This window comes from Jaculus jaculus, chromosome 14 (assembly GCF_020740685.1).
Source record: "Jaculus jaculus isolate mJacJac1 chromosome 14, mJacJac1.mat.Y.cur, whole genome shotgun sequence".
NCBI lineage: Eukaryota > Metazoa > Chordata > Mammalia > Rodentia > Dipodidae > Jaculus > Jaculus jaculus.
Window position 1 is genome coordinate 8,091,328 of NC_059115.1, and position 27,719 is coordinate 8,119,046.

The window sequence follows — 27,719 nt, forward strand, 5'->3', positions numbered from 1 at the left end:
CACTTCTCCGCTGCCGCCTCAACTTCCTATACACCTCACTTTTTAGTAAAAGTGTGTATTTTGCTGAGTTTTTTTTGGTCTTTCCCCCCCCAGGCTGCTTTGGCGTGGTACCTACGCCGCCATCTTAACCAGAAGTCCCCTTTCCACAGGTTTTATAAGAAGACTTTTTCATTCTAAAATAACGTGAAAGCAGATGAATCTGCATCTAAAAAATGTCTTACTAAAGTCAAAGCTAATGCAATATGCCATTTCTAAACTAGTGATAAATGTCAAACCAAACTCTTCAGAATGGCAACCTATTAATTTAAACATGTATGTGACCATTGTGATCTGGTACCTGTAAGATATAAAAATATAACCAGAACTAAGCTGGGCGTGGTGGTGCACACCTTTAATCCTAGCACTTGGGAGGCAGAGGTAGGAGGATCACTGAGAGTTCGAGGCCACCCTGAGACTACATAGTGAATTCCAGGTCACCCTGGACCAGAGTGAGACCCTACCTCGAAAAACCAAGAAAAAAAATTACATATATATATTTTCCCCCAGAACTGTTTTAGGAAAAGTATGTATTCATATAGAATGAAGACACCTCTAAATTTAGTTCTTTGAATTACACTCATTTATAAAGATTCATTTTATCACCAAGAGCACCGGTGTCTTTAAATCAACCAAAAACTGAGAAGGTCTGGGCTTGTTTCATATGACAGTGTGATTACAATAAGGCATCACTTGGTATTTCCAAACCATAGTCACTGGTGTCTTAATCATTACACAGAATGGCAGAAACATGCTTTTATTATTAACTAGTTACATTACACACTTGTTCCCATTCTGTGCTTATATTTTTTTCCACTTAACAGGGAAAAAATGTCCAAGATCTGCTAAATAAACATCTCTCCCCAATTTACAAGAAAATAATCTAGAAGTAAACAAGAAACCAAAACTTTATCCCAACAATAACAATGTATCCCTGTCGGAGCCCAGGGAGGAGCAAAAGGCAGGGGCCCTACTTTGTATCCGAGATAGAGGCACATAGGTTCAAAGTTTCTCAGGCAAATTCGCGGTTAGAGAGCAACTGAGAGCAAAGAACTTGACATTTCCCCCACAGCTGATTTCTCAGATAGTCAGCCCAATCAAATATTTCAAAGCGTGTTCGTAGTCGCTGCCGTCATCATCATCATCATCAGATACCTCGTTAAAGGAGACTTCAGTGACAAAGAGTGAGATCTAGTGGGCTGGCACGTGGCCATGGCCCCGGTGGAAAGCGGGTCATCGCAGAAGTCACAAATCCGCACGGGCTTAGAAGACTGGCTCGGAAGAAGAAATCTCTTTTCCGAGCAGGGCCCACGAACAACAAAACCACATTTTTGCCCCGGTGACGACGATGAACAGGTGCAAATTTCGCTTTCTGACAGCGCAATACACACAGTGGCTTCGGAGTCAGGAACCCAGGCTCGTCACTGGCCGTCTTCCCGCTCTGGGAGAGGAAATCAGCAGCACTTTTACTTATGGGATTCATCCGCTCTGACTTCTCGTGGAGGAGGCAGCACACCCTGCGAATGATTTAGTTGGCGTCTTGATAAGCCACCCATTCCTTAATTCTCCTTCATCTTTGATGGAACCAATGGTGACATTCTCTAAGGGGATTATTTGTTTGTTGTACTTTTTCTTCTAGCTGACAATGTTGCCGTATTCAAGACGGTCATTAAATAAGAAAAACTGCCTTGCCTTAGGCTTCTGCACAACTTAGTCAGTGCTCCTTCTCTGATTAGCACCCGTCCAGGTATAGTTAAGGGTTGACCAGCTGCTCCAAAGCAATTTTCAACTATACTTATGCCTGCAGCCACGACGGGAGGACGGCTGGCGCGCAGGTGACCCCTGCCCCTCCCGCAGAACCCCACAACCCCCGCCCGGGCTGACTTCCCTCCACATGCCGTTTGCGAGCACCCTTCACATATTTTTGGGTGAGATATTTCAAACACCACGGAAATTACAGTGATCTTGCTCTTGCTCCTGTTGACGTGTACAACACTTCCAGGGCAGTTCCCGGCCTTTCTGTTCACCGTGATTCTCTCCTGGAGGAACTCACCCGTGATCTACACCATCCACGAGTTCTTCTGCAGGGCGCAGTCAAGGGTCAACTTCAGAAACTGCTGCTTCTTCTTTTTTTCTTTTTCTTTTCTTTTGCCACCAGCTTTTCACTGGCACCATGGTGGCGATGGAGGCAGAAATGGAAGAGGGCACACTGTGCAGACTGACTCCATGACCTCTTCTCTTTTTTTGCTCTTGGTCCTCCAAAAAAAGGTAACTGTTTTCTGCTGGCCTTAAAAAATATATTTTAAAGTACTTTATTTATTTATTTATTCACAAGACACACAGAGAGAATAGGTACATCAGGGCCTCCAGCCACTGCAAAAGAACTCCAGATGCATGGTCCACCTTGTGCAAATGGCTTAAGTGGGTACTGGAGAACTGAAACTGGGCCCTGAGGCTTTGCAGGAAAGCCCCTTAACCACTACGCCATCTCCCCAGCGCCTAAAGATGGGGTTCTATGATGAGAATAGAAGTTTCCTGGAAACGTATAACAAGCAAGTCATATAAGACACAAATATATGAGCCATGCCTGGTGGTTCATGGCCATAATCCCAGCACTCAGTAGACAAGCTAAGGTAGACTCACCGTGAGTTCAAGGCTAGCCTTGGGTACAGAGTGTGTTTCAGGTTACCCTGGGCGACAGTGGGACACTGCCTCAATAAAAAAGATGGAAATATTTAATAATTCAAGGTTCTAAAATTAAATAATTGTTTTTATTTATTCCATGATCACACCCAATACTACACAGGAAATCAGATATCGTTATCCACATAGATCCATTTGGGCCTTACTCCCATGGGAACAGCCCTGGAGGAAAACCTGCCATCTTCTCCTGGAATATTTTATCAAAGGCTTCAGCTTGAGTCACGGTAAAATGTTTCTTCCAGTCTCCAGAGGTACCTGGAAAACGCGAAGTTCACACTGGAATCAGATTGGACAGTGCAGCTGAACACCTTTCACCCACCGCCCTTCACAGGTTCTTGCCTTGTGCCTTTGCTGTAGTAGGTCTGTGAATGACTGAGGTGTCCTTGGAGGACCCTTGAAATCATACTCATACACATCCCTACCTACATGGAAACAAATTTCTCACTTTCCCTCCCTCCCAGCTCAGCAGCTGCCGGCAACATGGGCTCTGTCCTCCCGTATGTCTACACTGGGATGGCCACACTTTGGCTTTCTCTGGGTCATATCAGATTGAGCACTGTCTGAGCCCATACATTAAATACACAAACACTCATGAAAGTTGCGGAGCAAATAAAATAAAAGTTTGTGTTAGTTTCATGCCATCTACCACAGTTATCCCCCCAAAAAAAAGAGAGAGAGAGAGAAAAGAAAAGATGAAAAGATGTCAGGTTGGAGACATGGCTCACCAGCTAAGACACTTTAAAGCCTAATGAACCACGTTCAATTCCCCAGTACTCACATAAATCCAGATGCACGAACTGGTGCATGCATCTGCAGTTCGTTTGCAGTGGCTGGAGGCCCTGGCCCATGCATTGCTATTCTCTATTTTCCTTCTCCCCAGGTCTGGAGTTCGTTTGCAGTGGCTAGACGTCTTGGTGTGCGCATTCATTTTTGTTAAGGCCTCTAGCAGCTGCAAAGGAATTCTAGACACACTTTGTGTACCTGGCTTTATGTGGATAATGGGGAATCAAACTCAGGTCATTAGGCTTTATTTTAGCAGCAAGCGCCTTTACCACGGAGTCATCTCTCCAGCCCGCCACTGGGGTACTTGACATTGTCTTAGAGAAACTAACATCCGTATCTGGCTTGATGGCATTAGTTGCAGTTCTCAGTGAGTTCTCACAGTGCTTGTTGGGTGTTTTGGTTCTAATCTACTCTCCCTTTGCTTCATTCTGAAAACAGCTGCTCACAAATGTAGGTGATGACAAAAAGTGATGACATGAGTGAGGCATTGTTGTGAAGTCAGGGATATTTGTGCCTGAGAACATAGGACCTAGAAAAGCCCCATAAGGAGGGCTAAGGAGATCCTCAGTGGCTAAAGGCACTTGCTTGCAAAACTGGTGGTCTGGGTTCAGCTCCCCAGTAGCCACTTAAAGCTAGATGCACAAAGTGGAGCGTGCATTTGGAGTTCATTTGCTGTGGTGAGCAACCCTGGCTCACTGTCTTGTTCCCTTTTTCTCATAAGTAAACAAAAATATTAAAAAAGTCTCATAATGAGATCACATCAAATTTGCTGCTAATCTGAAAGTCATATTGTCACTCTGTGCATTGCATTTGTAGCAGAATCATGTTGATGGAAAATGCAGCTGCAAAGTAACCAGAATACTGGTTATTTTTACATAGAAGTCTTGAAATTAGTTTTCAAATGTTGTATCAACTCAAAAAACAAAGTTGCATTTGACTCATTGTCCATAGGACTGTGTTTAGACAAGGTGTCAAAATGCATAAGTTTTTTTCTTTAATTTCAGTTTCATTTAGAATGCTGTTATGCTTTGAAAAGTATTGGCAGATTGGTTTTCACTTTGAGGATGCATGTTTGGCTCATTTACATGGGAACAGATCTAAGTTCGATTAGTTATATTACTTTAATATTTTTAAATTATTATTATTTTTTTTAGAGAGAGAAGGACATAGAGAAAGAGAATTGGCATGCCAGAGCCTCAGACACTGCAACTGAACACCAGATGCTTACACCAGCTGTGTGCATGTGCGACCTTGTGCTTGCAACACCTTTGTGTGTCTGGGTTACATGTGATCTGGAGAGAGATCGAACATGGGTTCTTAGGCTTTGCAGGCAAGTGCTTTAACCACTAAACCATCTCTCCAGCCCTACATTACCTTTTTAAAGGTTGCCTGGATTCAGCCTGGAGTAATCTTGTAGACCTATGTCTATGATTTTTTTCAGTCACTTACTTCTCAGGACATAAGCAAATACCTTTTACTACTTCTAGTGAACTACTCTTTTCAGTTATCGAACTTGGATCTGTGTGTACCTTCCTGATGAACGAATGGGCACAGATAAGACATAGAATTGGAGAAGGACAATATTAATCTTTTCTTTTCCATCAGCCTCCTTGCTACTAACATTTTGAAGGAGTGAAGCACGGTGTTTGGAGGTTTAATTTCCAGCATCAATGACCTGGTTTTTGGCGGGGCTCACAGCTTACGAGCTGAGTCTGTTCACATACCATTCTGGAGAAAACGTTATTGCTGGATAAGAGCAGTCTGAAAATACAAGTCACATGGGACTGTTATAGTAATTCAATTAAAAATGGCTTTTGAAATCAGATCAAATATTTGTGTCATATAACGAATTGCATGAGCGTCAGGAGGATAATGAAAATCAAGTAGGGTCACCTTCTGTAAGAGTCATTTTAGACAAAAAAAAAAAAATTGCTCGCTGTCCTCATGGAATTATGCTCAAAATGCTATTACATCTGCTTCATTTTGTCTCTGCCAAAAATATGTTGTTTGTCCATTTCCATGGTCATGACAGGAAATCTAAGAATAAAAACCATCTCCTCTTAGGAGCATCTTTTACTTCTACTGTAGAGAAGTCTGTCTTCGCCCAATCTGGAGCCCAGCAGTCTCATGCCAGCTGTCAGTAGTGTGGGTCTCTCCTGGAGTCCTCCGTCCTTGCTGTGGAGGTGGTGATGGTCACCTGGTCATGTGGCTGTGCTCTCTAGTCTGTGCCCGAATTTCCTTTTGTAAGGTCATGTGAGATTAGGGGCAAACTTCACTTGGCCTTAATTTCCTTCTTAAGTTCCTAATAGCACTACATATTTAGGATCTCTTATCCATATTCTGAGATACTGATGGCGAGGGTAGCAAAACATAAATTATGAGAAAGAACAATCCTGAGCCCACAAAACCCCACTTTGTACATCCACACTCACGTTCTTTTCCTGTGCACCCTATTCCCAAGGACCCAAGTTCTGACCCCAGCCCCTCACCAACTCTGAGTCACACCCCAAGTGCTCCTCCCCTAATTAGGCATGGCTTAGACTAAAGATGTGAGTCACTATGGCACAACGACTCCTCAAATGCAAAGCTATGAAACAGATACACTGTCTGCTCCCAAGAAGAAAATAGTGAGCCACAGGACAGACATTCCCATTCCAGGAGGAGCAAATCAGAAAGCAAAAATGAGGATCTTCCAAGTTCCCCTTCAAGCCTGGAGACTAACCACCCCAGTCTTAACGCTGTGTACTCCAGATCCTCTGAGTGACAGCGGCCTTGACTTGTTCAAAATCTTTAGTAGCATTTAATGTATTCCCTCAGTTATCATTCCAGATATATTTTCACCTCCATGCATGAGATATTGTCATAGAGCTGAGCCCTAGCCATGATTAGTCTTTCACCCCGGGAGGCTGACAAAGCCTGTACTCTCTCCTTTTTCACTGGGTTATTTATTGATGGGTTTATTTGCCCAGAGTGTTTTCCTTGCTAACTCACCAGTTGGGTAGCTCTGACGTAACACTCTCCAATGCCACGCTCCTCTCCCAGGGCAAGTAAACTTTGTTGAGGGACCTGAATCCCACATCACAGCCAAGAAGAGTCACCTCTAAGGGGCTATGAGAGCCCCTCTGAGTGATGAGCAGTTAATGCTGACACACGGACACACCTTAATTTGTAGAACCTTGCTATCACAAGACAGCCTTCCATGTATTCAGATACATTTTTCAGGTACAGCATTTGCCTTACCTTTTCTCAAAAGTACTAAACCATTTGTAATATCATCTTTAGAAATCATGGAAAAATTCGACATCTTGTTGTCCTTCATGACCTGGAAAGAGCTATTCTTGAGGACTGAATCCAGTTCTTCTGGCTCTAATTTCTTTCCCAGGAACTGACAGATCTTCTCTATAGTTCCTCGGGTGTCCTAAAAGAAGCAGAGATGAGAACTAGGATAGGAAAGGAAAGACAATGAGATACAAATGAGAAAGAGGGAAGCAAAATGAGGAAAAGTGGGATAAGAAGAAAGAAATGACATAATGAAATGAGAAAAGATTTTTGGAGGAGAGGAATTAAATACATGGTGTGAATATTGGTGTGGACTTGACAGAGTCATGGAGCTTTGGACATATAAGAACATTCCCTGGGGTTTGTGGTTTCTTTTTGCTTCTTTAAGTTTTTGTTTTATTTTAAGATTTTATTCATTCATTCATTTATTTATTGAGACAGAGAGAGAAAGAGGCAGATAGAGAGAGAGGATGGTTGCACCAGGGCCTCTAGCCACTGCAAATGAACTCCAGACACATGCATCACCTGTGCATCTGGCTTATGTGGATACTGGGGAATCAAACTTGGCTCCTTAGGCTTTGCAGGCAAGTACCTTAACCACTAAGCCATCTGTCCAGCCCCACTTTTAAAGTTTTTGGAGACAGGGACTCATGTATTGCAGACTGTCTTGAAACTAGCATTGTAGCAAAGGTTGTTCTTGAACTTCTCATTCTCCTGTCTCCACCTCTCAAGTACTGGGATTTCAGGAGCATAATCACACCTGGCTACATGCACTGAGGTTTTTAAAAATAATTTTAGAAACAGTTAGATACAGTGATAAATATTAATTAAGGAAAGATGCAGAAAGAACTTGATCAAGATCAATTTTATATTAGATAATATACTATTTCCTGTGGCTAACTTTTAATACACATAAGTTTAAAAATTTTTTTTGTTTATTTTTATTTATTTACTTGAGAGCTACAGAGAGAGAAAGAGGGAGAGAGAGAGGGAAAGAGAGAGAGAGAGAGAATGGGTGCACCAGGGGCCTCCAGCCACTGCAAATGAACTCCAGATGTATGTGCCACCTTGTGCATCTGGCCTATGTGGGTCTTGGGGAATGGAGCCTTGAACCAGGGTCCTTAGGCTTTACAGGCAAACGCTTAACCACTAAGCCATCTCTCTAGCCCAATACACATAATTTTATGTTGTCTTATATATGACCTGAATAATTATTGCCTGCCATATAATTCCTAGAGATTTTATATTTTTAAAAAATATTTTATTTAGTTGAGAGAGAGAGAGCAAGAGAGACAGAGAGGAGAGAGAGAGAGACAGAGACAGAGAGAGAGAGAGAGAGACAGGGAGAGAGAGAGAACACACAGAGAGGGAGAGAGAGAGAGAGAGAGAGAGAGAGAGAGAGAGAGAGAGAGAGAGAGAAAATGGGCATGCCAGGGCCTCTAACCACTGCAAACAAACTCCAGATGTATGCACCACTTTGTGCATCTGGGTTATGTCAATGCTGGTGAATCAATCCTGAATCCTTTGGCTCCACAGGCAAGCACCTTAACTGCAAAGCCATCTTTCCAGCCCTTATTTTGTTTTAGAGACAAGAAAATATGTTACTATGAAGTAAAGATTGGCATCAAACTCACAATTCTGCCTCTTGAGTAATGGGAATACAGAAATGCATAACTATGTCCAGTTTAATCCTGGGAGAGTGCTATAATAAAGTAGAGGTTTTAGAACTAGAAAGACTTTTCTTAGAATCCTGGGGCCATAATGATCTTGTTTTTATTTCTTTGTTTTTATTATAAGAGCTCTGTTACTATCTACAAGGAGCTAGATAACCAGGACAAAACTAAAGTAAGAAGGGGTGAGGATAAGGACAGTACCAACATGTGCTCTTCACATACTTAGCATGTCCATAATTAATAATAAAGATAATAAAGAATCTATCGAATGATTTGAAAGAGAACTTACAGGTAACTGTCATAGGAGACACCTGACTTAGGGAGTGAAGCATCTGAAAAATTAATATTCATTGAGAATAATATACAAATTTTACAGAAGTGGGCAAAGGTATATGACAGGATGTTATGCTCCTCAGGTAGATGGTGCTACATTGTATTTCTTTTATTTATTTGCAAGTAGAGAGCGAGAGAAATAGAGAAGAGAGACAGATAGAGAGAGAATGGGCATGCCAGGGCCTGTAGCCACTGCAAATGGAACTCCAGATGCATGTGCCCCTTGTGCATCTGGCTTACATGGGTCCTGGGGAATTGAACCTGGGTCTTTTGGCTTCTCAGGCAAATGTCTTACTGCTAAGCCATCTCTCCAGCCCTATATTGCATTTCTTATACAAATCAAAGTCTTCTTCCAATGAGATCATCACATACATTTTTGTCTTCTTTTATATTCTTTAAAATACCTTCCAGTCTTCATTAATTTAATCCTTTTTTTCCCATTTGTTTTGTTCTGCTTTGTTTTGACAGAGTCTCATGAAGCTCAATCTGGCCTCAAAATCACTGCATCGTGGAGGAGAACCTTGAACCCCTGATCCTCCTATCCCCAACTTCCAAGTACTGTGACTGCAGGCATGTGACACTATGCTGAACTCTACCGTTTTATTTATTTATTTTTAAATATATACTTTAAATTTTAATTAATTTATTTGCAATGAGAGAGAGAGAGAGAGAGAGAGAGAGAGAGAGAGAGGGAGGGAGGGAGGGAGAGAGAGGGAGAGAAGTGAGTCAGACAGAGAGAGAATAGGCATGCCAGGGCCTCTAGCCACTGCAAACGAACTCCGGATGCATGTGTCCCTTGTACATCTGGCTTACATGGGTCCTGGAGAATTGAACCTGGGTTGTTTGGCTTCACAGGCAAACACCTTATCTGCTAAGCCATTTCTCCAGCCCTAACATTTTATTTTTAAAATATTTTATTTATTTATTTGCAAGGAGAGAGAGAGAGAGGAGAAAATGGGTATGTCAGGGTCTCTCTTTTTTTTTTTTTTGGTTTTTCGAGGTAGGGTCTCACTCTGGTCCAGGCTGACCTGGAATTCACTATGTAGTCTCAGGGTGGCCGCGAACTCTTGGCGATCCTCCTGCCTCTGCCTCCCGAGTGCTGGGATTAAAGGCGTGCGCCACCATGCCCGGCTCATGTCAGGGTCTCTTGATGCTGCAAACAAACTCCAGATGTACGTGCCACTTTGTGCATCTGACTTTACATGGGCACAGGGGAATCAAACCTGGGTTGTTAGGTTCTTCAGGCAAGCACCTTAACTGCTGAGCCCTGACGTTTTATTTATTTATTTATTTATTTTTAACTATGACATATCTTGGGCTCACAGATAGTTGATGGTACATATTTATGAGGTTCACTGTAGCATTTCAGCCCCCAGAAATTGTGTAATGACAAGATCAGCGTACGACGTATCTGTCACCCAGACATATGACATTACTTTGTGTTGTGAATGCTTGAACTATTTCCTACTAACTCTTTTGAAATATCCAACTTATCCTTGTCAACCACACTTATTCTACTGTGCTATCAAAGAATAGATGCTATCCTTCCTACCAACTACACAGTCTTATCCGTTTTGAGCGTGACTAAGAGTCACTTGAAGCCGGGCCTGATGGCACACACCTTTAATCCCAGGACTCTGCAGGCAGAGGTAGGAGGATCACCGTGAGTTTGAGGCCACCCTGAGAATACATAGTTAATTCTAGGTCAGTTTGGGCCAGCGTGAGACCCTACCTCGAACCGCTCCCCCCAAAAAAACCTCACCTGAGTATTTGGCACCTCACAATATATTCAAATAGGTTCATTTGATACCATCATTCATTTCTGTCAGACAAGTATAAATGCTACATCACTGGCAAATCTGCTGAAAAATTTAAAACCTGTGGAGAAATCATAAGCCATGGTACATGACCCCAGGATATAATAGGCTGAAATAAAGAAGACATAACCTGGGCAAGGTAGTATATAGTGATTTGGGTCAGAGGTCCCCATGAACTCCTATGTTTTGTATACTGGGTCCTCAGCTGATGACAATTTTGGAGGTGGAGCCTTCTTGTTGGAGGAGGTGTAGGCTAAGGGGTGTTACACCCAGCTTCCTACTATAGAACTTTTCTGACTCTCCTGCTGTGGTTTTACACCTGTTGCAGCAAGGAGGTGATGTTCATCCTCTGTTCATGCCATGCCTTCCCTTATACTCCCCTACACTTCCTCTCAAGACTGTAAGCCAAAAGAAATACTTTCCTTCCATCAGCTGCTTTTGGTTGGGTGCATTGTTCCAGCAACATGAAGGTAACTGCAATGGAAAATTGGTACCAGGAGTGGGGGCCATTGTCAATAGAAACCCAACTGTGGCTCCTGACATTCTGAAACTGATTTGTGGGAGGATTATGGAAGGATCTTCAACCTTGGACTGAGAGATGCCTTGAAGTACTGTAAGGGGCCATTGGTGGAACATGCTGATAAAAGTTTAAGGATCTAAATGCGGAAAAGATCTGTGGACTGTGTGTAGGCTTGGCTTATGAGAGGAAGAGAGTTTTGTTGAGACTGGGCTAAAAGTAGTTTGTCTGAGAGGCTTACTGCATTCTTCCTATTTTCTGATAATTTGTACAGTGTTGAATTTGGAAGAAATGACTGGTGTCAGCAGAAGGATATGGCACAGGAAGAAATAAAATCTATAAGGCCAAACTACTGCCTATTCAGCTGGAATTGTTTAAGAGATTACAACCATTGAGATAGGACCAACTTTTCTACAATGGTACAACAGGAAGAATGATTACTCTTTTGAAAGTATAGGGCCTGGTTGCAGGAGTGTCATGCTCTTCAAAGTCAGCTTTATTGCCCACTGATTAATAAATTTGGAATTCCACCTAGTGCTATGGAAGTATAACAAATGCAGAAAAGAAAGGGCTTTTGGATTTGTAATGCAGTGTTTGTTTTTGGAATGGCTACTCAGCAATGTGAGGCAGGATTGTTGGAATCCCTGCATGGATACCCAGTGGAGCTATGAGGATAGGATGAGCTGTGGGTTGCCTACGAGATGCCAGGGCTATGGGACAGTTGCAAAAGACAGCTTCTAGTTTGAGATGGGGATTTTTCTGGGTAGTGAGCAGCCCAGCTGGAAAGATGGAATTGGAACTCCCACAGACTTTATCACTGGTTATAAAAGTCAGACTTGAAGCTAGAGATTTTGATGTTTGCTCTGTTTATTTTAGACCTTACCTTGGTTTGATCTTTCCTTACAATACCATCTTTTGCATTGTGAATGTTTATACTGTGACATTATGTGTTTTAATTTTTACAGGCTCGCACTTAAGAAACCTTGGACTGTGGGGATGACTGAACAGTGTTGAGATTGACAAAAACTACGGGGACTTTCAAAGTTGTACTGAATACACTGCATTTTATATTATCACTACTCATCAGTTCACTGGGGCCGGGGGTGGGTGTAGTGGTTTGGATCAGATGGTCCCCCAAACTCATGCACTTTCTTTTATTTAAATTGTTTTTATTTATCCATTCTGATAGAGAAAGTGAGAGAGACAGGGAGACGCAGATAGATAGATAGATAGATAGATAGATAGATAGATAGATAGACAGACAGACAGACAGACAATGGGTGTACCAGGGCATCCATCCACTGCCAGTGAACTCCAGATGCATGCTCCATCATGTGCATCTGGCTTACATGGGTCCTAGGGAATAGAACCTGGGTCATTTGGCTTTTCAGGCAAGCACCTTAACCGCTAAGCCATTTCTCCAGCCCCAATTCATGTGTTTTCTATCCTTGTCTTTAGCTGATGGCAATTCGAGAGGTGGAGCCTTGCTGCAAGAGGTGTTGTTGGGGGACATTTTAGGGGTATAACTGTCAGGTCCTTCTTGCCAAAACTTGGCTGACTTTCCTTTTACTGTTTTTTACCTACTGTGGCAAGGATGTGTGATCTAGCCTCTGCTCATGCCATGTTTTTTCCTGAGACCATGGAGCTTTCCCTCAGTGTAAGTAAAATTAAATACTTTCTTTCCATCAGCTACTTTTGGTTGTATGCTTTGTCCCAGCAATGAGAAGGTAACTACAACATGGCTCATGGTTGTAACTTAAGCACTTGGTAGGTGGAGACAGAAGGACCAGTCTCACTTTATAGTGAGTTTGAGGCTAGCCTGGGCAACATGATACCCTATGGTAAAGGATGACCTATAACTCCTAATTATCCTGCCTTAGCATCCAATTGTTGTGAGGCTCTATCTCATAAGGAAAAAAACAAAGAGGAAGAGAGGGAGAGGAAGGAGAAAAAGAGGAGGGAGAAAGGAAGGCATAAAGCAAGGAAGAAGGAGGAGGAGAGTGGAGGTATTTCACTCCTAATGAGGTTTAACTTTGATAGAGAAATTGGAATGGAGTACCTGACAAAGGTTGGATGCTAAATGAAGTGAGGATGATGGTGAGACAGTGTACTGCAGCTATAAGAATGATGGTTAGGGGGCTAAGGAGAGGGCTCAATGGGTAAGAAAGAGTGCTTGCTGTACAAGCCTTAAAGACCTGGGTTAAATCTCATAAAGTGATGTAAAAACATTATGGTTATGGACACATGTAAAATGAGGGCTAAGGAGAGGAAAGAAAAGAGAGTCAGTGGGGCTCACTGGTGAGCCTGTTAGCCTGAAAGATGATATGAATTCCTGGTTCAGTGAAATATTCTGTTTCAAGGAATGAAAGCAGAAGACTGGTAGAGAACGCTTGGTGACCTCCTCTGGTGTCTGCATGTGTGCTCTTGGGACAGGCACAGCTAGCTGCACACACACACACACACACACACACACATGCTGTACACACATATGTATACCACACACATACGCATATACCACATGCACATATTACATACTAATTACACATATCAAATGAATAAGTAATAAACTAATAAATTAGAAGACTTGGTGGTACCTTTTTCAGCTCTTCATAACTCAGTACCAGGAAGTTGTCCCTCTCTCTCATGGACATCCAGTCACGGACGTGCTCAAACCATGATCCATACGGCACTGCGTGGGGAGGGGAGGCAGAAAGTGTGCATGTTACAACCTCTGTGATGGCACAAATACAAAAATTCCGAATTTTTAGATCTGATGAATTAGATGAAATGCCAGACAGAGAATTCAAAAGAATGATTATAAATTTGCTTGAAGAAAACAAAGGAATCAAATAAGAATAAGAAGGAGGAGGAGAAGAAAAAGAAAACTCCTGAAGGAGAACATAGGAAATCAACATAACATAATAAGCAATGGCATGCAAGTTATGAGTAAGGAAATAGGAATACTGAAGAAATACCAATCTGAAATACTGGAAATGAAAACCACAACTAGTCAAACAAAAAACTCTGTAGAGGGGACTGGAGAGATGGCATAGCAATTAAGGTGCTTGCTGGCAAAGCCAAAGGACCCAGGTTTGACTCCCCAGTACCCATGTGCAGCCAGATGCACAAGGTAGCTCATGCGTTTGGAGTTCATTTGCAGTGGTTAGAGGCCCTGACATGCAAATTCTCTCTCTCTCTCTGTCAAATAAATAAAGTATTAAAAAAAAAAAAAACTCTGTAGAAAGTCTTATCAGTAGAATGGATCATAGAGAGAACAGAATATCTGAGCTTGAAAAAAGGTGGGAAAGATATGCCAGCACAGATTCAGGAGGCATTTAGAATACCAAATAGATAATACTAGAAACTGACCTCTCCTTATATTATAATTAAATTACTGAACACACAGACCAAAGAAAATATATTGAAAGCAGTAAGAGAGAAGCATCAGTCACCGATAAAGACAAGCCCATCAGGATAACTGCAGATCACTCAGCACAAACTTTAAAAGCCAGAAGAGCCTGGAATGATGTATTCCAAGTTCTGAAAGACCATAGCCACCAACGAAGACTACCATATACAGCAAAACTATCTGTCAAAATTGAAGAAGAAAGAGGAACTTCCCATGATAAAAACAGGCTAAAGGAATACATGACCATTATGCCATCTCTATAGAATACTTGAATGGACACTTCTGTCCGAAGAGAAGTAAATGCACAATATGAGACCAGAGGGAAAAAATAAAGTATACTTGAATAACACTTAATGCAAGTGAGCAACACAAAAACAGCAAGAGCTACAAAATTAAGAAGACAGACACACCTTTAAATAAAAACTAAATATCAATGGTCTCAATTTCCCAACCAAAAGATGTACACTTATAGACTGGATTAAAAGTCAGGATTCTTTTATCTGTTGGCTCCAAGAAAATCATCTCTCCATAAAAGACAGACACTACCTTTGGATAAAAGGATGAAAATGGTATTTTAAGCAAATGACCCTAGGAAACAAGCAGGTGTTGCTGTTCTAATATCTTACAGGGTAGACTTCAAACCCACATTAATTAGAAGAGATAGAGAAGGTCACTTTATACTGATTAAGGGAACAATCAAACAGGAGGATATTATAATTCTAAATATATATGCACCAAACATGGGTGCACCCAATTTCATTTAAACAAAGACTACTAGATAGATAGCAACAAATAACCCCAGCATAATAGTAATTGGTGACTTCAATATCCCATTCTCACCAACTGACAAGTCATCACAGCAAAATATAAACAGAGGAACTTCTGGATTAAATGACATCATAGAACAAATGGACCTAACAAATATCTACAGAACATGTCATCCAGATGCTGCAAAATTCACATTTACTTTTTAGCAGTACAAGGAACTTTCTCTAAAATAGAGCATACATTAGGACACAAAATGAATCTTAACAAAGACAGAAAAATTGAAATGATTCTTTGCACTCTATCTGGTCACAATTGGATTAAACTATAAATCAGCAGCAAGAAAGATTAGAGAACATACACTAACTTGTGCAAATTAAACAATACATTACTAAATGATGGATGGGTAGCTGAAGAAACTAAGAAGGAAATGAAAAAAATTTAGAATCAAGTGATAATGAAAGTACACATACTAAAGCCAGGCGTGGTGGTGCACGCCTTTAATCCCAGCACTGGGGAGGCAGAGGTAGGAGTGCTGGGCCTTGAGAGACTGGGATGTGAGGCCTAGTGGAACTTCCTGAGCCTAACTGCCTCTGCCCAGCTATGACTCAGCAGGGGGCCAAATGGCCTCTGGCCTGCTACTTCCACATAGGAAATTAGAATTCCTGCCCATGGGCACTTAGAACTCAGCAGGGGGCCAAATGGCCTCTGGCCTGCCACTTCCGCACAGGAAGTTAGAGTCCCCTGCTCATGCGTGCTTACAACCAATCTTCTCAAAGGTCTCGGTAAGCTATTGGCCCTTACATCTCACCACACCCTAAAGTCTCCGCCTTCGTTCTCAATGTTATATAAACACCCGCCTGTAAGAATAAAGTGAGTTCCTGCTTGGAAAGGACTCTAGTCAGTGTGATTTTTCTTGGGTGGCCAGGAGAGGTTTCTGGGTTGTCAGACGCTCATCCTCCTCCCTCAACCCCTAAGGGAGGAACCAGCAGGCCTGGTTCTTGCCTGGGCACTGCCTGTGCGGGAAGGAGCCCAACATAGGAGGATCGCCATGAGTTCCAGGCCAGCCTGAGAGTACATAGTGAATTCCAGGTCAACCTGAACTAGAGTGAGACCCTACCTCGAAAACTTAAAAAACAAACAAACAAAAACCCACAAAACTACACATACTAAAACCTACTGGACACAATGAACAGTTCTAAGAGTTCTAAGGGAGATGGTGATAAACCCTGAGGACACACAGAACACCTCAAAGCAGAAGTGCCTATATTAAGAAGGTAGAGTGAACAATCAGGGGACCCTGCAGACTATGAAATCAATTAGCTGGACAAGATGTACATTCCAGAGCCATAGTGGCACAGAGGCTAGGCAGGTAATCAACAGCTTTCTGTATTGGTTATGAGGTCTGCTCAGTGAGAGAGAACTCCTACCTGGTATTGCGAATGAAGTCAGAATCCTGTGGATAGGCAGGCCATAGACCTCAGAGAGACACTCCTACTGGCCTTTGGCCAAGAAAGTAGGTATACCCATCCAGAAGACTCTTCAATAACTAGTATTATCACATTTAAGGCATGCTGCTCTCATTCTTGGCTGAAAAAAAAAATCTGCTTTGTTGTACAGAAAATATTGAAAACCAAGATCCAACAATTCAATGAGAAAAGATTGCCAATTGCCTAGCATGAAATGAGCCCTCTCCATCACATCTGCCAGGGCCCATGAGACATGGAGAAAGTGGCGATCTAAATGTGAGCGCTGTTCTCATTGTTAGCCCGAGAATCAGCTCTGGGGAGATGGGGAGATGGTGACAGATGCACAGGACACTCAAAACACCTCAAAGCAGCAAGTCAGAGATTGCAGAGAGCTTTCCACAAAAGTAGTCTTATAACACACCTTCCAAGTCAAAGGGAATATTGTGGAAGAGGGAACAGAAAGATTGTAAAGGCCACAGGGTGAGAAGAAGTGTCCTGTGGAATTGTCCGCCCCCTCCCCACCACACAGACTGATTGATGCATTTCTACCCCACAGGAAACACCAATAACCCTACCAAAGGGGGCCCTAAGTGGACTGGGGGTGGGAAGATCGAGTACTATAATGTGATGGGAATGTGACCAGCACTCAGGAGGGTCATCTAATAATCATAATCAACTTAAAAAATAGTAGAAGGACTAGTTGCAGGAAGGAAAGGAACAAAGGAAGAGGGAGAGGGCATAAGGAAAGATAGCTGAGATGACTATGATTAAAATACATTTTGTACATACATAAAAATTGTCAAGGGCTGGAGAGATGGCGTAGCAGTTAAGCGCTTGCCTGTGAAGCCTAAGGACCCCGGTTCAAGGCTCGATTCCCCAGGACCCACGTTAGCCAGATGCACAAGGGGGCGCACGCGTCTGGAGTTCGTTTGCAGAGGCTGGAGGCCCTGGCGCACCCATTCTCTCTATCTATCTGCCTCTTTCTCTCTCTGTCACTTTCAAATAAATAAAAATTTAAAAAAAATTGTCAAAAAAGAAAAAGAAAGAAAGAAATTAGAGTGGTCACAAAAAATAACAGTGCTACATCTCAAGACCCTGGAAAAAGAACAAGGCAAACAAAAAATCAGTAGGTGAAAGGAAATAATAAAGATCATGGCAAAAATTAATGAAATATAAATCAACAAAAAAAATCTTACAAAGACTCAATGAAACAAAGGCTTGGTTCTTTGAAAGGATAAGCAAGATTGATAAATCCTTAGCAAAACTTACCAAAATAAAGAAAGAGAGATATAAATCAATAAAATTAGAGATAAAGAGGGCACAACAGATACCAATAAAATTCAGAAAATCATAAGGACATACCTCAGGAACATGTACTCAACTAAAATGGAAAATCTAAAAGAAATCAATGAGTATCTATATATAAAACTTAGCCAAATTAAAGCAAGATGAGATAAACAATCTAAATAGATCTATAAGCAATTTATGACAAGACAATTATAAAAATTCTCCAACGAAAAGTGATCAGGCCCAGTTGGATTCAGTGGTAAATTCTACCAGACCATCACCTAAGTCCTAATGCCAATGATTCTCAAGCTATTCCATAAAATAGAAAAACAAAAACAAACTCCTTTTACAAAGCCAGCATTACCCTGGTAGCAAAACCAGACAATGATAATAAATAAATAAATAAAACTCAGAAAATTAAAGACCACTCTCTGTCATGAACATAGGTGCAAAACATCTCAACAAAATAGTAGCAAACAGAATTCAGGAACACATAAAAAAGGCAATTCACTCTGTTCAAGTGAGTTTTATCCCAGAGATGCGGGGATGGTATAACATAGGCAAATTTATAAATGTAATAAATACACTCAAGGACAAAAATCACATGATCTCCTTTCAATGCAGAAAAGGCATTTGTCAAAATCTAACATCCCTTTATGATAAAAGTCCCAAGGAAACTGGGAAGAGAAGCAGCATAACTCAACGCAATAAAGGCTATTTATGGCAAACCTACAGCCAACATTATGCTAGATGGGTACAAACTGCAGCATTCCTACTAAAATCAGAAAAATGAAGGGCGTTCATGCTCACCACTTTTTTTTTTTATTTTTTTTTTTAGTTTTTCGAGGTAGGGTCTCACCCTAGCTTAGGCTGACCTGGAATTCACTATGGAGTCTTAAGGTGGCCTCGAACTCATGGCGATCCTCCTACCTCTGCCTCCCGAGTGCTGGGATTAAAGGCCTGCGCCACCACGCCCAGCTCAACTTTCACCACTTTTTGTTCAATATGCTACTGGAAACCTCAGCTATAAAAATAAGACAAGAGACACAAATAAAAGGGACACAAATATTAAGCAAGGAGTCAAATTATCATTATTTGTAGAAGATATAATTCTCTAATATTTTCTATATAAGGAACTCTAAAGACTCTACCAGAAAACTGTTAAGGTGCCAAATGTTTTCAGCAAAGTAGCAGAATACAAAGTTATCACATAGAAGTCAGTAGCCATCTTATATGCCAATAACAAGTGGCTGAGGATGAAATCAGGGAAACATTCCCATTCATAATTGCCTAAAGAAATTAAGTATCTTGGAATAAACCTGAGAAGGAAGTGAAGGATCTCTACAATAAAAATTTTAAGACACTCAGGATAGAAACTGAAGACACCAAGAAATGGAGAAAACATCCAATGTTCATGGATTGGAAGAATCAATATGGTGAAAATATCTATCTTACCCAAAGCAATCCACACATGTAATGCAATTTCCATCAAAATTCCACTGTGATTCTTCACTGAAGTGGAACAGTCATAAAATTCATTTGAAAGCACACACACACAAAGAACTTGAATAGCTAAAGTGATTCTGAGCAACAACAACAACAAAAGGCTGGCTTTATCACCATACCTGATTTTAAGAGAGCCATAGTAACAAAAAAGAGCTGAGTTGTAAGCCTTTTCCCTGTTGACTAGTTGTCAGGATGCTGGAAAGAGCTATGCAGTCCATTGCAGGAGAAAAATCATGAGCAGTCTTAAGCAGCACCTTGTATGGATGGCCAGTTGGGCCAAATCTACCAAGTGGTATGAAGGAGGCAAGTCTGTTATGGGGCATCCAACTGATCTCTGGTTGGATTTGAGGCCTTCTCAATGGTGGGGAATTCTTGCCTGGCACTGAACAGATAAATGAAAGCCTGTGGCTCAGGAGGTCATAAGCCCTAGGGGGAAAATTGCCAGTACTATCTGGATAAATAGATACATTATGGCCATCAAACTGCTGTCTAAATTCTTATACTTAGGTCCATTTTAAATGTTAATCTCACTTTTTGGTTTGAGAAGCTTCTCTTTTTCAGACACAGTGACCACTGGGGAGTCTCAAAACTCACCAGAGTGCTGAGAAGCAGTGACAGTGGAGTGCTTGGCACTAAGTGAGACATCTCTATCACACCCTCCAGGCTCAGGGACCATTGTGGAAGAGGTGGTGGAATGAATGTAAAAGTCAAAGGAAGGGGAGGGTGCTTTGCAGTGGTGCCTTCCAGACACAAATTGGCCATGAACTTACATTTGCTGATGCTACCTGCGTGATAGGCGGGAAAAATTATGACATCAAAATAGAAGAGAGAGGGTGTAGTGGTGCACGCTTTTACTGCCTGCACTTGGGGTAGGGGTGGGGGCAGAGGTACGCAGATCACTGTGCGTTTGAGGCCAACCTGAAACTACATAGAGAATCCCAGGTCAGCCTGGCCTAGAGTGAGACCCTACCTTGAAGCTCCCTCCTCAAGAAAATAAATAGAAGAGAGATTAATTGAAAGAAGAATTCACTGGATAGGAGTTTCCTGAGTTGCAAGTGAAGGTGGTAATGGTATGGGGTTATGATCATGGTATATTGTCTATAGGTATGGATGTTGTAAATACAAAGTTAAGAAATATATTTACAGTTTTTCACATAATGTTTTGAGATATACACACATGAAAATAGCAAGGTGATAAGTAGCAGGTTCAAGTACCATACTCATCACCTCACAGGCCGATTTGTGCCTTGGAGGAGCATGCTCATGGGAAACAGCAGTGGCGGGACCATGTGCCGGAAGAAGTGACTGCATTAAGATAGAGAGCCAGAGAGAGACTAGGTGGACCCATGCTAAGCTTTTCTTACAACCCTCTCTGCAGAACTGCCTTTACCCTTTGTCATTAGCAGAGCTTCTCCTACTGGACCTTACCCCTTAAAGGCTCCACTACAACCATATATTGTCACCTTGAGAACCAAGCCTCTTACCCAAGAACGTGTGGAGATGTTCAAGGCACAGCACACCTTCATGCCAAAGCCTCATGTCCATTTCACATTGCATCGCCTTCCATCCTCTTTACCCTCAGTGTGTTAACTGTTCCAGCACTGGGGTACTCACTCTTTCCCTTTCATTACCTGCTTGTCCTATTACCTAGCTTCTGAAAACGTGACCTGAAGCAAGTGCTTAGAGAGGACTGGAGAGTTCAGCTGGGTTCAATCTGAGAGGGCACATTACTTCCTTGATGTTAAGACTGGACTTGACGCTGAGAGGAAATGACCATTGTAAAAAGAAATTGAATTGTGCAACATATTACAGATCATTTCCAGTAGTTATAAAAGACCAAGAGGTGCTGGACGTGGTGGCACACACCTTTGATCCCAGCACCTGTGAGGTGGAGGTTACCAGGATGACTGTGAATTTGAGGCTATCCTGAGACTACATAGTGAATTGCAGGTCAATCTGGGATAGAGCAAGACTGTTGTCAGGCGTGGTGGCGCACACCTTTAATCCCAGAACTCAGGAGGCAGAGGTAGGAGAATTGCTGTGAGTTTGAGGCCACCCTGAGACTCCATAGTGAATTCCAGGTCAGTCTGGACTAGAGTGAAACCCTATCTCGAAAACCAAAAAAAAAAAAAGACTGTACCTTGAAAAACCAAAAATTAAAAAAATAAAAATAAAAAGTCCAAGAAGCAGTAGGACACAGTGGCACATGCCTGTAACCCCAGTACTCAAGAGGAAATCAGGAGTTAAAGGTCCTCTTGTGTAGATAAAAAATTTCAGGTCATCACAGTGTGTTCTAGAACAAAGGACTGAGCATCCCCCAGCTCCTGTATCTCACAGAACACTCACCATTTCCTTTGATGAACCACTCAAAATACTCCTTCAGGGACGCTGGGTGCTTAATAAGGTTTGTATCTTTCCAGAAAAAATAACCAGACACAAGAGCATCTCTGGGATTTCTGGTGACATAAATCACCTGAAAAGGAAAATTAAATAAGTGAGCAATACAGTAATTTCTCATTAAATATTTTATTTATCTATTATATTTGTGCATGTATTCACATGTGCTTATGTATTCATGTGTGTGATGCAAGGGCATGTGTGGAAGTCAGAGGACATCTTTCCGGTCCTTCCTCAGTTAAAAAAAAACATTTTATTTGTTTACAAGATGAGAACGAGAGAAAGAGAGAGAGAGAGGGAGATAGAGTGAGCGAGAAAGAGAGAGTGAGAGGGCGCACCAGGGTGTCTAGCCACTTTAAACAAACTCCAGATGCATGTGCCACTGTGTCTATCTGGCTTATGTGGATCCTGGGGAATCAAACCTGGGTCGTTACGCTTTGCAGGCAAGCATCCTAACCGCGGAGCCGTTTCTGCAGCCCCATCCTCACTTTTCCACTTCGTTGGAGGCAGAGATTCTCCTCTCAGACTTGCTCTGCTGCTGCTTTTGCTGTGCTCGCTGAGTGCTCAGCGAGAGCTGGAATTTCTGTCTCCACCTCCCATCTCTCCGTCAGAGTATCGGGATTACAGAAGCCTACCAGGGCTTCTAGATTTGTATGTGGTTTATGAGGATGGACTCAGCCACTCTGGCTTGAAGCAGTGAGCATGTTATCCACTAAGCCATCTCCCCAGACTTCCTGCCTCAAAGTCTTGAATTGACCCTTATTCAAGCAGTGTGTATAAAATGCCAGTTAAACATCAATGGGACCTTATTACATTCACTACAGCATCCACTCACCTCTTAAAGTTGCTGGGATCTAGTCACTGGGGTAGGAATCTAACCATGAGATAAATGCAGTATCTTTTCCTTCTTGCATTATCAGACCTCTGAATGTGCACAGCCACTAGAAGCTTTAAAACAGAAAGGGTTGTCGGAGCTGGGCACAGCACAGGCCTTTAACCCCAGCACTCAGGAGGCAGAGTGAGGTAGATCATGCTTAGTTCAAGGCTAATTTGGGACTACAGAGAGATTTCCAGGTCAGCCTGGGCTAGAGTGAAACCCTACCCCAGGAAGAAAAAAAAAAAGAAAGAAAGAAAGAAAAAAGAAAAATTGGGCTGGAGAGATGGCTTAGCGGTTAAGCGCTTGCCTGTGAAGCCTAAGGACCCCAGTTCGAGGCTCGTTCCCCAGGTCCCACGTTAGCCAGATGCACAAGGGGTCGCACGTGTCTGGAGTTCGTTTGCAGAGGCTGGAAGCCCTGGCGTGCCCATTCTCTCTCTCTCCCTCTATCTGTCTTTCTCTCTGTGTCTGTCGCTCTCAAATAAATAAATAAATAAAATTAAAAAAAATAATTAAAAAAAGAAAGAAAAAAGAAAAATTACTAGAACATGAATTGCAGGTCACACATGCCCACAGGCTGGTGAGGGTCACACAGTATATGGACCCCACACTCGGCCTCCACCACTGTGATCCCCACTGCAGCCCTAAACATGCATGCTGGCCTTGTGACAGCCTGATGGACAATGGACAGATGCCCATTTCCACTCACTTCCCATCACTGTGACGCTCACCACAAGGTCCTGCATGCCTCCCAGGCTACTGAAGGTCATAGGACACATGGACCACCACACCTTCTCAGCATCTACCCACCATAACCCCCTCATGGTCATGTGTTTTCGCCCCAAGTTCATGAGGTTCAGAGAGCATGTGGATTCTCACCTTGGACATCTGTTACCGCACCCTCACTGTTGTCCAGGTGTGGAAGCCAGCCAGCCCAAGAGGTCACAGGATACATTGGCCTCGGCACTCAACATCCCACCCCCTGAGAGCCTGGGTCACCTTAGACAATGCACACAACGAATTAGCAATCAGTGTTTCCACAGCCGGACATCTAGAAGCCACCTAACCGAGACAAGTCTGGGAACATCAAGTACTGATCCAAATGCAAAGTCAACCCAGCTGTGCCAGAAAGACTCAACCAAGACACTAATTTCAGATGCATAAATCTCTATCATCTATCCATCTATCTATCTATCTATCTATCTATCTATCTATCTATCTATCTATCTATCCATCCATCCATCCATCCTCTATCGCCAAGGAAAAAGATCTCCTGAAGTTACCAACTCCATAGTAATGCTCCTCAAAGAGAGCTCAGCAGAGGAGACTCTGAAGGAGGAATAGGAGCCATATAACTTGATGATAGACAATCAGCCAAGGAGAACATAGATGTCACCTTGGCTGCCTTGGCAGGACTAGAACCAGAATCTGATCCAGTCTCTCCAGGATGACTGCCAGTGACTCCCCAGCAACAGCTTCCTGCTTCTACCTGTGTGGGCTGGCCCCACCTGACCAATGTCCACCAACCCATGAGGTCTCTCTATTACATGCCTAAGTCTGATGACAAGGCTCATCCCAATTGGACGCTTAATCCATATAGAGGGGCCTAACCACATGTGCAATCCCCTTCTTGGTCATCTTTATCCTTCTGGACCCACAAGCTGTACAGCCAGCAATGCTCATAAACAACCTCCCATGACTTTGGGCCTTGAGACATCATCTACTCACATGGCCAGCTCTAACGACAGGGAAGGAGCTATTTATTGAATAAGGATTGGTGAATTATCTATGATAAAAACTGTGATGGTTTGAATCCAATGTTCTCCATAAACTCATGTTTTAAAAAATTATTATTACTTGGCAAGGAGAGAGAGAGAGAGAGAGAGAGAGAGAGAGAGAGAGAGAGGGAGAGAGAGAGAGGGAGAGAGAGAATGAGAATATGGGCACACTAGGGTCTCTAGCTGCTGAAAACAAATTCCAGATGCCTGTGCCACTTTCTACATCTGACTTTACGTGGGAACTAGGGAATTGAATTTGTGTCATTAGGTTTGCAGCCAAGCGCCTTAACTGCTGAGCCATCTCTCCAGCTCTACACTCATATGGTTTGAATGCTTGATTCCCTAGCTGATGGGTGTTTAGCGGGTGGAAACTTGCTGGAGGAGGTGTGCTTCTTGGGGCAGGATTAGGGGTGTATAGCCAGCTCCCTTCATGGCAGCACATGGCTTATTTTCTTATTGCTACTCTCACCTACTGGAGAAAGGGGTTCATGCCCAGCTTCTGCTCATGCTGTGCACTCCCTGCAGTCATGAAGTGTCCCCTCAAGGGTATAAGCCAAAGGAAAAACTTTCCTCCCATCAGCTGTTTTTGGTCAGGTGCTCTGTCCCAGCAACAAGATGATCGCAATGCCACCAAAACATGGACGTTCTGTTAGATAATAGTGTCTTAAATTCTAGTTGTGCATCAGATGTGGTTTCCAATGTCTCACATGTTATCATTTCATTTTCCCCCTTAATTCTGGCTAGGATGGCATTCTGGTATAGCCTGAGGGGGCCATTATTACTCTCACCTGCTGCATGACAATCTCAAGTCATACACAGACCTACAGAATAGCATTGAGAGAGAGAGAGAGAGAGACAGAAAGAGACAGAGGGAGAGATAATTTCAGCAAGATCTCTAGGGCTCATATAGGCATGTTGAATTTCAAGGAGTATTTTATCAAAACTTTCCCCACCACTAGGCACTGACCTTGGCCTTGGAACTGAAGAGAGACTTGGGGAAGAGTTGGAAGGGGAGGTGAGAGCTGATGAGACGTGGACCCTCTTTATTTTCTAGCGCTGGTAATCCTATGGTAGTCTCAACCCAGGGTGAGCGGTCCCAGGTGGGAACAGATTGGTTCCACTTGGGATCCCCTTTGGTGCATATCAAGCACACAATCTCAATCACCCAGTTGGTTCCTGGTAGATAAGGAAAATGTATGGTTACTCATTACAACATTCCTTTTGTAAATATGTTTAGTTCTTCCCCATCATTTTCTCCCTAAAGGAGTCCTCACAACCACCATTTTGCTGGAAGCCAGAAATGTTAGAAAGGGAATCTGTTTTTTCTTTTGGTTTTACGAAGTAGGGTCTCAATCTAGTCCAGGCTGACCTGGAATTCACTCTGTAGTCTCAGGATGGCCTTGAACTCACAGTGATCCTCCTACCTCTGCCTCCCGAGTGCTGGGATTAAAGGCGTGCACCACCACGCCAAGCGGAATCTGGTTTTTATACTGATCTCTTTCCTAGAAAATTTCCCCCTTTCAAGAAGCACCTGGACAACCTAGTGTGGGGACTAGACTGACCATCTGAGCCCCTCATCCACTGAATCCCCAGAAAAGACTCCAGAGACACCAGCCAGGCTTCCCCATGTCCAAGAACACCCTCTCGCCTTACAGTGAGAGTTTGTCATTCTTTTCTTTCTTTAAAAAAAAATCCTATAATAAAATCTTTTTACACTTTATCCTCTATGATCTGTGTGGATTTCATGCTTGAGACAAGAACTTGTAGTGGTTATGAACATCCAGAACCCAACTCCTGAGCTAGAACCCGAGGGCCAATGGCTCTGTCACTTTTAGAGACACCTCAGAGTCCTGTATCACCAGAGTGTGTCCTGCCTGACCCCTTATAACCTGTGAGGCATGTTTGTCCAGTTCCTTTGATTTTTCAGGCTCTTTTCCAGTTCCAGACCATTCTCCATGGTCATTTTTTCCTCCCTGAAAAAGTGCATCTCCTCCAAGTGTTCTCAGTACAGTCCTTTCATCTCAATTTAGATGTGCCTTCTCTGTTTTATTCCTACCTGTCACCCTCTAATAGCCCTCCTCCGCAACAGAAACATGCCAATGCCTGAATCTGCTTTAGGACCCACTGTTATTGGTTCCTCTCATTCCTTAGAATCTCCTACTGAGTACACAGGTCAACTTAGTTCCTTTTCTCTAAACCAACATACCATGAAGCACTGCTCTCTCTTCCCCAAATCGCTGAACACTTTCAAGTTCATAGAGCATTTGGGTCATCTGTTGAGTGAATGAGGACCACAGCCATGGTCTTTCTCACGTACAGTTCAGGATCTGGATTCCTTACCTGATTTGGGGTAAGTCAATATGACTGTGTCTTCATCCTTCACCACAAACTGCTGACAGCATTTTCTGAGGGTTTCAGTTTCAAAACCCACAGAAGGAAATGGTATCCCTTCGAACCACACATAGTCTGACATGACAAAGGTCTCTGTGTGTGGTGTTAGGGTTCTCTCGTTATAGCCACCAGTCAAGGTTGTAGCAAATGCTGGGAGCTAAGATTTATAGTGAAGACAAAACAATCATTAACCTGCTCTTGTTTGTGATGAGGTTATGTGGCTGATAGGGAGGAATACAAATTGTAATGTATGGTCAAAGTTTGCAGTATTGAGTAATGGTGAACTCATTCAGAGAGCATTTTAGGAGAGGTGTGAACTGAGTTCAAAGGCAGGAGCCACCAGATCATTAACAATAACATGGAAATGTGGCATAATTCATAATACTCTTTATTAAAAAATTTGAATTTAAACATAAAAAATAATGAAAAGCAAACAGATAACTCCCACCAACCATTCTTTCTTAAAAAATATTTTATTTTTATTTATTCATTTGGCAAAGAAAGAAGGAGGGAAAGGAGAGAGAGAGAGATAGAGACAGAGAGAGAATGGGCACCCTAGGGCCTCCAGCCACTGCAAACGAACTCCAGATGTATGTGCCCCCTGGTGAAGCTGTCTAATGTGGGTCTTGGGGATTTGAACCTGGATCCTTTGGCTTTGCAGGCAAGGGCCTTAACCACTAAGCAATTCCTCCAGCCCCCATT

At 42.6% G+C, this 27,719-nt stretch overlaps 1 protein-coding gene and 1 pseudogene across 2 annotated transcripts; both read right to left on the minus strand.

Annotated features, from left to right (window-relative positions):
• Positions 1–1,116: 1,116 nt before the first annotated feature.
• On the minus strand, positions 1,117–2,211 carry LOC101603963 (annotated as a pseudogene).
• A 670-nt stretch (positions 2,212–2,881) lies between these two features.
• LOC101599550 (sulfotransferase 2A1) lies at positions 2,882–27,136 on the minus strand. 2 transcript variants are annotated; one of them, XM_004672769.2, is made up of 6 exons: positions 26,967–27,136; positions 25,594–25,802; positions 21,924–22,050; positions 13,736–13,830; positions 6,763–6,940; positions 2,882–2,994 (listed from the first exon to the last, which is right to left on the minus strand). In XM_004672769.2, the coding sequence occupies exons 1-6, from the start codon at positions 27,097–27,099 to the stop codon at positions 2,882–2,884; spliced, it is 855 nt and encodes a 284-aa protein (XP_004672826.1). In that variant the 5' UTR covers positions 27,100–27,136. The 2 variants fall into 2 exon arrangements, with proteins under 2 accessions (XP_004672826.1, XP_044990020.1); XM_045134085.1 differs by lacking the exon at positions 2,882–2,994 and adding an exon at positions 5,208–5,283.
• Between the last annotated feature and the right edge of the window lie 583 nt (positions 27,137–27,719).